This window comes from Andrena cerasifolii, chromosome 12 (assembly GCF_050908995.1).
Source record: "Andrena cerasifolii isolate SP2316 chromosome 12, iyAndCera1_principal, whole genome shotgun sequence".
NCBI classification, from domain to species: Eukaryota; Metazoa; Arthropoda; class Insecta; order Hymenoptera; family Andrenidae; genus Andrena; species Andrena cerasifolii.
Window position 1 is genome coordinate 6,392,686 of NC_135129.1, and position 15,382 is coordinate 6,408,067.

General features: G+C 43.5%; 1 protein-coding gene across 2 annotated transcripts in view; it reads left to right on the plus strand.

Moving 5' to 3' along the window:
- Irsp53 (Insulin receptor substrate 53 kDa) overlaps positions 1-15,382 on the plus strand; it is a 202,918-nt gene that overhangs the window by 13,514 nt on the left and 174,022 nt on the right. For both annotated transcript variants that reach the window (XM_076824776.1, XM_076824777.1), the window contains exon 2: positions 6,553-6,773. In XM_076824776.1, the coding sequence (XP_076680891.1) occupies positions 6,729-6,773 (45 nt within the window). In that variant the 5' untranslated portion in view covers positions 6,553-6,728. The remainder of the gene's footprint in view (positions 1-6,552; positions 6,774-15,382) is intronic.

Consider the following 15,382-nt stretch of genomic DNA (forward strand, 5'->3'; position numbering starts at 1 on the left):
GGTGGACATCGTCTACGCGCGACATTAGGCGTCGCTAAGTAATCCTCGCCGATGCGCAAGTCCCTTCACTCGGTTCAGTGGAATAATCGAACGTATGGGTGATGCAGGATTCGAGTAATGTGACTGGGAAGTTGGGAAAATACAGTTGGAGAAGGTTCGAGAAAGGAATATTCTTCTATGGTCTTAGAAGGGGATATTCCTCTTGGAGAAAATTATTGGAGAATTTTAGAGCGATGGGAAAGTTTAACACAGTGCTGCACCCAGAGGGCGCAGAGGGCGCTGACACCCCCGAAGAAGGGGGTTTGTTGAAAGGAAAGAAAACTGGATTTTATTCTTTAAATAAATTTTTATAATCCCCTAATGAATTCTATTGAATTTGCATTCAAAATATTTTTGTCCCTTCAACTCGACTCCCCCAAAGATTAAACCCTGAGTGCGCCACTTGTTTAACAAGTACAGCACACACCGAATTTCGAGGAAAAGTTTCAGGAAAAGTTTAAACGATTTTATATATCGCAAAAAATATAATAATAAAATTATTCAGAGTTCTCTATCTCTTTCTAACTTCAAGAATAAACCACCACAAATCGATTCGGAGCACTAGTAACCTTTAAACACTTCTCTTAGCCAACTCCGGATGAATTGCAAAATGCCCCAGTTGTAAAATCAATGCTGAATAGCAGTCGATGACTAATAAAGCGTAAAATAATCCATTTCCATCGCGGGCAAACTTGTTAGAAAGTGGGGAAAAAGTGACACAGCTGGTTGCAAAGGACAGCAGGCTTTGATTCATTCATTTCCATAAAGTTTCGCGTTTTGCATTTATTATTCCATTCCAACAGCTGTTTGGCTCGGCCGGGTAGACGTGGCCGTGTCGCGGCTTATTCCGTTCGAGTGCGCTTTCCTCTCGTAACGGCATTCTTGAGCTCGCCTATGCGAGAGTAGGCTGCCAGGAGAAAGATATTGGTTATTTAACATTATGAAACGCCGAGAGGAGAAATTCATCCTGGCAGGGGAAGGGGCTTCTGGAAAAGTGAGAGCAGAGTGTTGATTTGAGACGACACAGGTTATCGACCGCTCCAATAAATGCGCATTCGCTGCCAAGCAGTGGTGATGCAACACTGATGCATTTCATAATGAAGAAAGTAAAGAAAACAACGCGCGTTGGCTGCACTACTGTACATTGACTACGTGCGCAGAGGATACTGGATGCTTCAGTTCTTGTTTCGCAATTGAGAAACAGAACTGAGAAAAGCGAACAAAAAAGCCTCGGGGATTTTTATACGAGATACCATCGCGGCTGGTACTTGGGATGTAGGTTTTGGACCTTTTTATAGTTTTGTTAATCCGGTACTGTCGCTGCCAAGTAAATTTATTATTAGACAATTTCGAGTGAGAATGTTCTTAGTGAATGTAGGTCTATAAAGAGACTGTTTTTTTTTTTTTTTAGATATTAAGTTTAACAACCGTACAGAACTCGTGGACCACGAGTCGCGGTACGTCTGTGAAACACTTAATTTAGTGTGGTTTTTACTCTATAGGTTTAGGTTGGTTTCGTAAGATACACTCCATAGTTATCCACAGTAATTTGCTAGACGAGAGTTTGAAATGTTCTGCAATGATCCTAGATTTGTAAATATTGGTTGCGAGATATATGTAATACATAGGTATATTCTTTGAGGATTGTAGGGACCGTATATAAGTTGGTCACGCCCAGTTTTCTTAACCAGTTAAGTCTTTAGAAATAGTTTTGAAACTGTGTATATTTTGTCACGTTAATATTGCAAAAGACTTGTGATTCTGACTGATTAATAAGGCTCCGGCATTTAAGAATGCAAATTATTAAAGTTCTGTATTTAATTATTACTGATAGCTTCAGTGTAGACTAGAATATGAAAGAAGTAGGCGTACATTTTGTCTGAAAATAAAAATTGCAGATTTGTCATATTTTCGTACAGGTGTCTGTAAAAGTCTCCTCATAGTGAAGCTGACGCTGCTGAATTCCTTCCAAGACAGATTTTATATATGTATAATATACATTTCTCCCGTTTGTCTTCCTTTCAGACGTGACTTTCTTTTACATGGGTTAATTCTTTTTCCCCTTGAGGACTGTTAACTTCCTTAGACTTCGCTCCGTGCCCGTTGATACCTATTTTCAATTTTCATTCCCTGTGCCCCTAAAATCATAAGACACCCATAAAGTCGCTGGTTTATGACTCGAAAAAGTTGCGACAGCGTATAAAAACGCATTTCAGTAGAGGAAATAGTCGATTAAAGTGGATTATATATTTCTCTGTTTATCTTCAGTCCCAATCGACGCAAATAATTTCTTGTGCGATCATGTGCCACACCTTATTAGCGAATAAAGATTCGTTATCAAGCTGTAAACCTCGTATTTTCTGGCATCAATAAAACTTAGCAGATTATTCCGTGCAAAGGAGTCTTCAGCAGTAGTTCAGTTCATATAGTTTGCGTCACTAAAGTCAAGCTATAAAATGAAGGCTACCCATCAGTCCTAATAAATTAAACGAGATAAGGACGTATATTTCGAAGTGCCTCCCGCTGGGACGTGGCTTTTATGATGCAAAAGTGGCTTTGTAGTATTTCAACTATTTCAAGCATATTGGTAGTCAGGTATGAGAAAATCAACATCAGACCAACGACTGCGGCGAATGAAATTCCCGAAGTTTGTATCATGCGTGGAACAAGCCTAGCACATGTGATTAGAGAGATTAAAGGGAAACATTTTATCGTAAACGATTCGAGAGAATTTAATTCACCTGAAAGCTTTCAGGGGGCATCGCCGGGTTTGGAAATTTACTGCAAAATTCACTTTGCTGGCGGGCAAGCCGTGCAATTGCAATACATTCGATAGAACGATTGAGTTTCCGTGCTTTCATCGTAGCCCGGGCATAATCGAATTTCTTGATTCGTTTTCCAAAGACAATCTAATTTATCCACCGTACGCACAACACCTATGCAACAATTTGCCCATCCTCTGGAGTGTGTTTTTCACCAGTTGCTTCCTCCTTTAACGATTTATTATTTCATTTCGCGTGATACCGCGCAAGACTCGCTCGCCTCTAAACACCCACTTGATTGTCACTGATTCATCCACCGCCCAGCCCAAACCGCTGACCCTAGAAACATGAACTTCGGCGGATATATTCCTTTCGCGGCGCAGGTGCTCGATAAGAAGGGATTTCTTGAACTTCCAACCCGAAGGGCGTAAAAAGGGGTAAAATATGTGTTTCACGGATTCCTTAATATCTCTTAGGCCTGATTAGATATCAACTTGGTTTCTACTTTGAAAGGTTACCCACATAAATGCCTAAAAATCAATTTCATCACTTTGCCCTAATCAACCCCTAAGGGGATTGTGGAAAGGGATGAAATGTGTTTTCATGGAGACCTTAATATCTCTTAGCATTTTTCTAGTAAACTTCTAAATCTTTGCAAAGAAACCGCATTGTATTCCCATGAGGTATCTACCACTAAAGCCAGCTTTCTAAACAATCCACCTCAGATTATCACAAGCTTCAACGTCGCCATGAAAAATTGACCGCGATGACCAGCGTCTCCGTCCGGATAGATCGCGGTGGTTGCCACCGTCGAGAGATTGAAATAAAAAGGGAAAGGCGCTCGCGGAACGGGAAGCGCGGTAATTAGAGGTAGATCCGAAGGGAAACTGAAATATCCTTGCATACGTTTTTTCATCGCTACGATTGCACGACCAGCCGGAGTATCAATCTCGGTGATTTCCCTGCCTTCCGCGAGCGATCTTCGTCTTCGCTCGTGCGAGGAGTCACGCGACAATGAGCCACTCCGGGATGAGAGTGGTTGATGGTAAAGAAAAAGACGGCCAGGGGATCGTTAAATCTTCCCCGTGGCTGGCGGTGCCCGTGGTCGTGCTTTCACGATTTCTCGATGCAGCGCTGCTCTCGAATCAGGTTGAAAACCTGAGCGGGAGCGACTCTCGATCGCCGATCCGTGACACCTTAAGCGTGCCTACGTGGACACACGCTCGGCGCACGTCCGTGTCGAGAAATAAAACGGCAAAGTTATGCCGCTTTTTCCGCCCTGCTCTCCCTCTACAGCAGTTTACGGCGGACATACCGGGTGTCCTTGCGGAATGAAAGTACCGCGGTGGAAAACGTGACCTCTCGTTCCAGCTGCACCGGCGACGGCGGCGCTGGAGTCTTTAACAGCGGGCTGCTGATGGATCGAGGCTGTTCCAGCGTTCCCCGCAGCTTTCCTCCAATGGAAAAGTTTTGAAACGGTCTCGCGACGGGACGCGGGCGCGAAGCGCTCTCGAGCTTCTTTTACACTGGATGGGTATTAAACTCGAATACTTTCCTGCCGCCCTGCATCGCTAATGCGACCAAGTTTCCAAGAGAAATTCGTCCGCGTCGTTATCAAAATTAATCGCTAACAAGAGGCGCTTCTGTGGTGAAAGCAAATGAAGCGCGAAGAGGGGAGCGGGGGAACGATTTTTTGGCGAAGCAATGAAAGAAAAGGAACAGCACGGTTGCCTGCGGGGCCCGAGGTATGTTCGAGCATATTTGGCGAGAACAGCGAGGGGAACGCGAGCGCGAAAGATTGAATTTTAATCAAAGCGGCGATTATTCGCTGCGATGCTAATGCAATTACGCGAAAGTGCGAGATAATCGCACGCGTCAGATATTATGCATGTCCCCCGGCTCGCTAATCGTTAGTTCGATAGCAGAACTCGAATTGATCGTGCTAAAACAGCCGAATAATTCTCTGTCGGGCAACAATACGCCGGGGCGGAACGTTACACGGCTCGATTGGTGTCAACGGTTTAATTGGGCGATTAGCGAAGGCGTTTGTTGCGAACGGGCGCGTGCGAAGTGAATTCGAGCGGGGCTCGGTGGAAAAGGAAGGCAGAATTCAGGAGACTGTGCCGCCCTTGGCGCTGGTTTTCATTAAGCACGCAGAACGAGATGCTCGAAGTCCTTCACATTGCGCGATGCGAATCTTAATGCGATAGTATTAACATAAAAACATCGTAGAGGCCGCCGCGCAAGATTTTGTAAATTGTTATTCTAAATGCGGCGGTTACTCGTGAATTATTGCACCTACCCTGGCACCGCCGCGAGAGAGATAATTCGTACAATTTCATTGCCCTTACAGGGGCACTCTCGCGAATGGCGGTTAAATTCACTTAGCGCTATATCAGCTTGATGCATTAGCATGCTTGGCAACTGCCTCGACTTTGTTAAGACTCTTTGTAATAATTTCACTACAGTCGGCTTCCCATGAGTCATTGGTTATGTGCGGCGAAGTTAGTAATGTTTCTGCATTATTTGCCAAAAATTATGAGGATTTGAGGGTGAATTTCAGCACCGCCATTTTTAAAGCATTTGTATATTTCATACCAACTTTTTTTCAATCTCTATGATAATAATAAACATTGGGGAAAAGGATAGATCTGAATTTTCTTTCAGTTTTTTACAAATAGGTACATTAAAAAGAAAGTGTTTCTTTCAAGGAAAACGACTGCCTAGTCCCCTGGGGAAATCCTATTCCATGGGCTAAAAACATAGCAAAATTTAGGAATTTTTTTTTAAGAAACTAGCATTTCAATTCATCTGAAATTTGGACCATGCATTTTTATGCATCCTTGAAGAAGTTGCAGTTTTTTTTATTCATTTTTAATGATAAATGTAGGAGTTATACATCACGCCACGTCCGCTGGTGTGCACGATATTTACCTTCCAGGTAATCTGAAACAGAAAAATGAAACGGCGTTTTACTTTGTACATATGTAGCTTCAATTTGATGAACCAGAATACCGCTAAGTTCTATACTTCTTTTGTTACATAAGAAAATTGACGCAAAATTGGATTGCAAAAATGAAAGGTTCAGACTTTTCAGTTTGAAAACTCTCCACACTGCTCAATAAATTTTTTTGTTTTTTGCTGGTTCATCAATTTCAACCTACATATGTATAAAATAAAACGCCGTTTCATATTTCGGTTTCAGATTACCTGGTAGATAAATATCGTGCACATCAACGGACGACGAATTTTTGCGACGCGTGATGGTTTATCATGCATAACTACTATATTTATGGTTAAAAATTAATATAAAAAAACCTGCTGCTTCTTCAAAGATGCATCAAAACATCGTCCAAATTTCAGACGAATCCCATCGCTGGTTTCTTAAAAAAAAAATCTCAAATTTTACTATGTTTTCAGCGCAAAGAATAGGATTTCCTCCTCAAAGGAGTTCTATTTATGAATGAATGTACTTGTGACCATTTATTACGAATTATGGAAAAATTTATTATTATTTCTTTCTATATTACGGTGTTTTAATAGCTCTGGCAGAAAGGCTGGTCTAAATCAATATTCCTAAGTAGAATTTGCAAATTGATGTGAAGTTTAATATATGAAATTCTATTGGGCCCACTTGTCGTTCAGTGGAACTGCCATACTCCCGTTATTTCGAGTTTCAACGGGCAAGGTCGGCCACCAATTGCCCAAGGCGGTGGTACATCATTAAACGAATCTCCTCCTTTAATTTCAGGTCTGTGCTGGGGCAGAGGGGCGAATCCGGAGAGCGTTTATCGGCTTCCGTTCTCGAACGATCGACTTCGCGAAAGTGGAGCGGCTACGGGAGATCCGGTTTCGGGAGGACAGAAAAATATGAGCATCTCGTAAAGTCGGTTAAAGTGCAGCTTTCAGACACCGTAGGGGTACGCCATGGAAACCGAGGAACTCACTAGGCTCGTAGATGAGATCTACAAGGTAAGCGACCGATCCTATCGATCCTCGATCGGCTCACCTTGCAAGCCGTTGCTCACGGCACCGATGGGTTTCTCTTCCCTCGCGACCCGAGTAGAAAACCAGACGCAGAAAAACGGGAAAGTTCTGCTATACTTTCGATGAAATTAATTGGCCGAACGAAAGCGCCGCAGATTAATCGCGCAATTAGACGACAGCGTATTCGATTAAAGATGCTTTTTGCCGTGTCACCGATGAATCGGCCGTAGTTTGCGTTGGAAAGCGAAACCTAAGGATGCCACCCGATGGAGGATAATATAAATGGTGTTTCAGTAAAATGAGCATAAAGAGCTTAATTGGGTAATGGGACTCATGGAAAGAAAGGATAAGGGATTAGCGGACGTTGGTCCTTGAGATTTTTATTTCTATAGTAACATGATTTGCTGAAGCGTTGCCTTTTGCAAATAAACGAAAGTTTGAATAATATAGACTCATGATTGCTTAGAATGCTTAGATAAAACGATGGCTGTAATATTCACTAGGTATTCATTAAATATCCATTTCATAGGTAATCGTTAATTGGGGATAAGATGAACTCTCAGAGATAAAATAATTTTTTTTTATTTCAAAGATGATTACTTAATAAATTCACGTTTATTAGAACGCGTTTGAAGCCAAACAAGATCGTTTAATCGCATTCTAATTCTAGGTAGAAATCAAATTGCGAAACTTAGATAAGATATTTCGTAGAATAAATTCTCCTTCGACCAAAGTAACACTAATTATCTACATTCACTCATCGTAACAGAGAATGTGCACTGTCTGACAAAAACAGCGTTGAGCAATGCTTACAAGTGCACTCAACATTTAATAGTCGGACTTTCAGCGTATAATTCGAGGAATTCTGAAGAACATCTTCAGCTCTCCCTTATATTACTCATTCCTCGGAATTTAAATATACATTCGCGTGTGCTTCCAGCTACAAACATTAATTAATTTCGAATTGCAACAGGGGAATTTGAAATGGCCGTTGCGTGAGTGAAGAAGCCGCGGAGGTATTCTTTTCCACACAGTTTGTATTTATCTCCGCGCAGTGATATCGTGGAATTCTAGAAATTCGTTCTCCCCGTTCTAATTCCGTTTCGCCACGCGTTTCCTTCCGTTTCCCAGAGAAACGTGAATTGCCCTGACACGGGTTTTATCCCATCCATGGATACCCGCGCGATTATTCTCTCGCCTCGAGCCAACGAATTTCCCACCGAAGCAAGAACATCCATGTAAACACCGCGATACCTCGATCACGTGTCACTCGAAACACGTGGAGAAATGAAAAATGTATTCGCACACTCACGCCCTCGAGTAGTCGCGAGCTTCCTTCTTCCTATCAACAGTTTAGTAAGTTTTTCCTGACTCCCCACAGTGTTATCATTCGGCAAAACTTCCGGCTCGATAAAGTTTCAGCTCTGTAAATCACAACAGGTTAAATGAAAAATTCCTGCAGGTACTTAGCAAGCTGTAGAATTACGATTCGTTATTCATACCTAACTACTATCGCGTGCCAGTAAAACGACGATCTATTTCACTCAGCATAGTGGCCCAATATATCCTCCCTCTTACAAATTCTCATTCTCGTTCCAAGATCTCCGTGAAATTATGACGAAGCGATCTTCCACCCTTCCTCGCCTTCCCTCCCAGGTCAAGACATCATTAACGCGCAAAGAAAATGGATATTGATCCCCCGTGCCCCTGCGGACTAGTTTTTACCGGCACTTGAGAAGCTACCCCGTGTGCTGGCAGCGACGTATTCATCATCCTCCCGGAGAGCTACGCGGCACGGGGACGTTCAAAAGGGCAAGGAGACTTCCGTGAACGGGAATTAAAAGAGTCCCCCGGGCCGTCGTGGCCCGCCGCCTCCTGATCGCGGCGGGCAATTTCACGCGATATTTATTTCGAAACGCGCGGCAGTCGGTTTCCTCCGGCCCGTGGCACAAACAATCCACCGCGAACCACGACTCCGGGCGGCCCGTCTCGCCCGTGATATTACGGCGAGAAGCCCGATGCAGCCGAGTGTACAAAACTGCCTCGTCGCTGTACACCCTGCAGTTAATCCATCTAGCCCCGCCGCCCACCCCTCCACTTATCTGCGTGTCTGTCCCCGAAACCGGGGTTTTACGCGAAAGTCTGTAGACACGCTTACCGCAGAATTTCCTGATAATTAGGTGTCGCCTCGGAAAATTATCCGTCGCGAACACAAGCACCGGCGCGGGGATGGGGGTGCGGGATGCGGAGGAGGGGTCGTAAGCGGTGGATGGCGCTCACGGGAGCGAGAATGATTAGGCGGAAGGTGATCTTATTAGTCGTTCGGCAGTCAAGCTTTCCTTTAAACTCCGTACCCCTTCCGTTCATCCCCCGTCGCGATCCTTCGCGCCACGGAACCCCGGTTCTCCCCCATTATCCCTCTAGACGTAGTAGACGTAGCCCGTTACGCGGGCTAACGACGGATACTTCGTTGGAAAATGCGAGAACGGACCCATCCCGAGGAGCACGACACTCTAATAATGATAGCTGCAGCCTCACAGCCGACGATACGCTTCCTGCCCCCCCATTCCCCCCCTTTCGACGACTCACCCTTGGCTTCTTCGATGCTGATCCATTGTGACGGTCATTGTTGACGGCTGTTCGATGGTGGTGACTATTGGCTAGAAGGGAACGTAGTATTCGTGAGATTGTGGAGGGTGGATTTTTGAGAAGAATTTTTTGGTGGAGAAAATGAATTTGTTAGGGGTTTTGGAAGGGAAGTTATGGAGTATTGGTTATTGATGAGAGTGGTGGTAAATGGTGTGAGTGACAGTGGCGGATTTAACAGGGCGGCTGATGAGCAATTGCCACCTGGGTCCCTGCCCAGAAGCCCCCCCAGGGCTCCATTTAAAAAAAAAAAATTATGATTAGGTATAGGTAGCCAAGTACTACATTTTTTTCAAACTACTATACTTAGCCCGTTTTTAGTAAACTATCTCTTCATTTTCCCGAAAAAATGGGCACCTTAGAACGTTTGCCACCTGGGCCTTTTTTCTTAAATCCGCCACTGTGTGGAGAGACGTAAAGTTGAAATGAATTCAGAGGCAAATGTGGTTTGGTATGTTTGGTTAAAGGTTCTTAGATAAATAAGTCTCCTGCTAAGCGATCACATCTCGTTTATTGACTAGATGCTTTTATTTTTCTATTAAAAGTGGCAAATAAATGTGTTTATCGAGGAATTCTACTCAAAATGGAAATTCAAGGTATGTTACCTGCTAATTTATTCACGATTTAATGTATTCTTATTAGTGGTCCTGCGGATTATATAGTCGTAAAATTATTCAATGCTACAAGACGAATCAGATTTTAATAGAGGACAAATACATGTTACTTAAATTACTGCATTTTATTTCAAAAGTCTGTCGTGCCATTAATTGGAAGAATGCAGTAGAGACTTTAATTAATGAAGGCACGAGGTGCTTGGTCGTAGACACAAATAAATCTATGAAAGAAATAAAAGTTTAGATGTACCTTCCATATGATTTTGTCCTAAAAAATTTATATTATACTTAAAAACTACAAAGTCCAACGTTTCTGGTATTTTATATTTCGAGTTGATTTTTCTCGATACTAATAAGAAATCTGCACTGTTATACAATTACATTTTTCTATGCACAGTAATGAGGCCAAATACCCAATGCTTTTATTTCTCTCATTTACACGGATTTCCTGATTTGTTCTGGATAAATTTACGATACCAGACACCTTTGACAAGGCAGGTAGTAATGACGTTATCTCATCGGGTGCTTCTAACGACCTGCATATCGAAGGTACTACATTCGAGACTGCTCTCTCCTGCAACTGCAATCTTCTGTCGTTTTTTTTTCAGTAAATGCTCCAAGAATAAATTATACAATAAAGTTATCGCGAAACCTGAATATTCTGCGAAGTTTCTGGCTGTAAAATCACTCGCTCTCTGATACGTTTTTAACTTCCTGCTATATTTCCTTTTTTTTACGTCTACTTCGTCGACTGAAGTTTATATTTCCTCGTAGCTGCAGAGTGAACTTTCGAAGCTGTTCCCTTATTTACTATGTTACATGTTAAAGGTAACTCGAGTCTGTTTGCAATAAGAGTAAAGATGAAAGTGTTCGCTTTAGATGCTTGGGGAAAAAGTTCTTTCGTATTTACGATTTACCAACTGCTAAAATCACCTAAAAATTCCATTTCAGTATCCAATGATCTCTTTCATAAAATTGGCAGATAGAATCAGGTAGAGAAACTTTATAACTTCGTAATTTTAATTTAAATAGGAAACAGGAAAACGATTTACTTTCTTACAATCAGCATTATTTTTCTGAAATTTCTATCAATGATACACAAGTTCCTTGAAGCTATCACAACTATCATACTTTGTCAGCGCCCAGAAATTCAATCACAACGCACTGCTTGACCATTATAAACATTAGTTGCCATTCAATCATCGTAAGTTCAGCGAATCACTCCAGAATACAATGCCTGCTTATGTTCGCCACCATTTTTATTTTCCGTGACTGTTGCAAGGTATCACAATCAAGCCCTGCAATTAGCAAAGAATATAATGGTTCGCCGAATACCGCCTGGGCCTCGTCGCGATTCAAAGCCTTAAAAAGGAGCATCGAACCTTAAGCCGAGAACGTACTGAAATAATACCGAGATACTTTAACGTTCGCTCCGACGAAAACGAGATTTGTATGGGGCTTGTTACATTTCTTAAGATAATAAGCAATTCCAGTTTATCCGACGAGAGGACGATGTAAACCCTGCCAGGCCAAGGAAAGCCTCTTTCTGCCCGTTTCTTTCAATAATTCTCCCCGAGGCATTTAATGCCAGGGATAAAATAAAATTGTTTACAGTAATTATCTTCTTCCTTGGCGAAGTTCCTCGGTTAAGTCGCGCTGCTATTTTCGCCGCAGGTGAATTAAAATTCCCCAAATAACGAAACTTGAAAATACAGGATAGAATAACCCCCATCCAGTTTTCTCCGTCTTCACCTAGAAAGCAGGTATACCCCAGCTTCCCGAGTCACCTCGTGCTCGCCTATTTATCACTGCTACTAGAAAGCTAAAGAGCAATCGATCGATAGAGGGGGCGAGGTCGATGATGGGTACATTTACCTCCGTGCCTCCAGAGAACGAAGCGATCCAACATTTTTCCATTCTTCCAGCAGAACGAATCGGAAATCGTTAATAAGGAGACGCGACGAATTAGGAAAACAGGGCTCGAGGGGACCGGTCGGACCGTCCAATTAAATATGGCCGAATGAATTAATATTACCGCGAATGGCTTCGTTAAGACACCGTCCTGATCGAGTTAGCAGCCACCGTCACCCCTTGTCCCTCATCTTTCCTCGCTTTTTCCACGACGAAAGCAGGCCCGGCGGTCGGGGCGCGCCTATAAATTCTGCGGTCGCTCAAGTTATTAACGTAATTACCGGTGAAAAGCTTAAGGGGTGGCCCGGTCGCGCGCTCCCCCTTTCACACCCACCCGGCCACGGTAATCGATCTAACGTTCGCTGGACTGCAGGAAATAAAGGATACAAATCGGTTTCCCGTCGGGGCTCGGGGGCTTGTTTCGACGTGCTGAAATTAAACTGCAGCGCAACGATCGCGGGACGGTGGTCGCGACGCTGTTGCTGCACGTAATCCCGGATAATCCTTTAATTTTTGTGGATTCGATTTCGCAGGTCGGCTGCGTGGCCGCACATACGAGCTGGCATGAACTTGCACGCGCGCGAGCCTGCGTAAAGACTGCTATTTGTATCTGCCGGCGCATATATTAATCAAACACGGGCCAGCGACCGTGCACGCGTGTAGATCGGTATAGATCGCGTATTGAGATGTACGGGACGTGTATTGATCGCGAGGCTGTGTCGTCCGCTTGTATACGCGTCCCTGTATTTGCGCGCAGAGAAATCTGTTCGGAGTCCGTGTGTGTGTGTGTCGCATCGCGACACATCGGCGATTTAGTTGCGTAGGCAAAAGTGTCGATACCTGACAATAATGGATGGGATTTAACGATTTAACGTTAATGTTGAAACAGTGGGATTAGAAAGAATTGGAAAGATCACTGTTAATGTGGAGTAATCCTGGTTTGTTGCTAAATATGTTTTGTAGCTTCTGGTAGCGCTATTAACATAGGATAGTACTCCCACGAAATTGTCAAAAGGCTCGGTGCATTAATTACTTAACACCCCACTTACCTACTTACCCACTGCTTCTTGATCAGCTAGCAATGCCAGGGGAGCTTCCCCACTGTCGTCCGATTGGATTATTGCATTTTCGAGATAAATTACTTGTGTATTTGGCCACATTGACACTTGATCACACTCACGTGGACACACACCCACACGGTAGCGGCAGAGGGTGGTAGGGGCTGTGACGCCTCGCGGGCACCTGTTTCGAGGGGTGTCTCGATGGTGGTCTCTCGATGTAGATCGGAAGCCAATTAATATCCACTGGCATCCTCCCGTTTCCCTATGGTGAGCCGCTGGAATATACCCCGTTGAAACATAACTGCGCGGCCCGTGATATACTCGCGCCATGGGGCTCGCTTGTCGGCGATGGGACCCCATAAACCCCGTCATGCGATAACGGCGTTAACCTGTAGTTACCTCGTTATTTTCTAACGGCCCCCGTCTCGCGGAAATCGAGATTGTAACAAGACGAGCGCTCCTTCTTCGCCCCCCCCTCTTTTCTTTCTGGAATCGCTCGTGTGATTTAACTGCGGCCTGATTTATCGTCGCGATTCCCAGGGAAATTTATTAGCGCCCGGGAGCAGGCTGGCTTCGCTTATTTCGTCTTATCGCCGCGATTCGGATGCATAGAGCGTCGCGCGGATGGTTTATGGAATTTATTAGCTGCACTCTTTTATTTAACGCGCATATGGGAGATAAAAGGCTTGGTCGGCGCGCTGGATCTTTTTACGCTCTTCCCATTTCCCAGCTGATCGATTGACGTTGGTGGAGGAAGGTAGCAGGTGTTCCGAGAAGCATGTAGTTTAATTTAGATCATAGTGATCAGTATTTGTAGTTAAATTGTAGTTTAATGTAGTGTGATGTAGTTAAATTTTGTATTAGTTGTGTAGTAGTGACACTATTGTGTGTAGCAATTCTTTCACCTACATGTGTTGACAATTTCATATAGCAAAATATGAAAACAGTATTCACTACACAAAACTTGCTTAAGGGTTTTTTCGGGGTCAAAGAATCAAAACTTTTTTTCGATTGTTTATGGCCACAAGTCTTACAAGTATTTTAAAAAAGATTTCATTGAAAAATTTGATATGTTGCGAGAGTTGCAGCGTAAAAAATAACGGACGGGCCAATGCAAGTAAACGCACCGCGGCGGGCTTTAAAGCCGTTTTTCTCAAAGCTGTGTTTCTCAAGACGGTGAACATCATAACTGGAAAACAAATTGATATTTTTGGTTGAAATTTTAACTGAACCTACCAAACACTTTTCTCCACAATGTGGAACTCACTCAATAAGATCGCGTAACTTTAACAACATTTATCACACAATTACTTTAGTAAAATCCTTCAAAGTTGATATTTGTTGTATAACACCGTGGATTTTTATTAAAATTTTTCGACCGAGTTCTACATTGTAGATTTTGAGTTAAAGGATACTTGTATACAGCGATTTTGCTTTTAAATGAGCCGGTCAGTCGGAATCATGTTCACCACATCGAGGCGCGCATTACGCAAGCACTCACTTTGACGTCTTGTATATTAATTAATTTTTAATATTTTGTAAACATTCTTATTTGAAAATACGCCTTATATCCCTAAGAAAGAATTGTTAAAAGAGTTAATTACTGGCTTTACAATCTAGCCCAGATATTGGTTTCTTTATCTCTATGCATTACCAGCTACCCTGCACAAGCTTCCATACATTTAAAACACTAATTCCTCCTCTCATCTTAATCATCTTGTACCAATGCAATAGACGTCAGCAACAACAGTCACAGTCGCCAAATCAATTGCGCACAGAGCGTGACTTCTTTCCCCCTACCGTTGTCCACGCAGACTCGCAAAGTACCGTTCTACATCCCCGTGGAAAATCTAATTACAATTTATATACCCACACTTCTGAGAGCATTATTACTCCAGCCATTCCCTACACGGAGCCCCGCCTGAAATGTGACACTATCCCGTCACGCCGGGCCATCGTGTCCAGCGTTTAACGCTGCGTTATTTGCATGCCCGTGCGCCTCCGCCCTCTCAATTAAAAACCCGCTACGATTAGCCCGGTTGCCCGGTGCAAAGGTTCCCACAGCTGGCTGCTACAACACCATTAATAATCTTTAAAAAGGTGAACAGCCGACGGCGGGGGGCTGGTAAGCCACGGCTAACGCGGTTTAGTTGGCCAAGTGAGTGCAGCACGTGTCCTAACGAAGGTCCGCTCATTGTGCATATTCATTAGGACGTTCATTACGGTCACTTGTCGTCCGCGGCGCGGCGTCCCTTCCCTTAACCGGTCCAAGGGCCTCATTTTTAATATTCTTCGCGGCGACGGTGCGAAAGGAAGTCGTCTTGCGGCAGCCTCGTTTTCGTTCTGTCACCGTTTCGCCCCC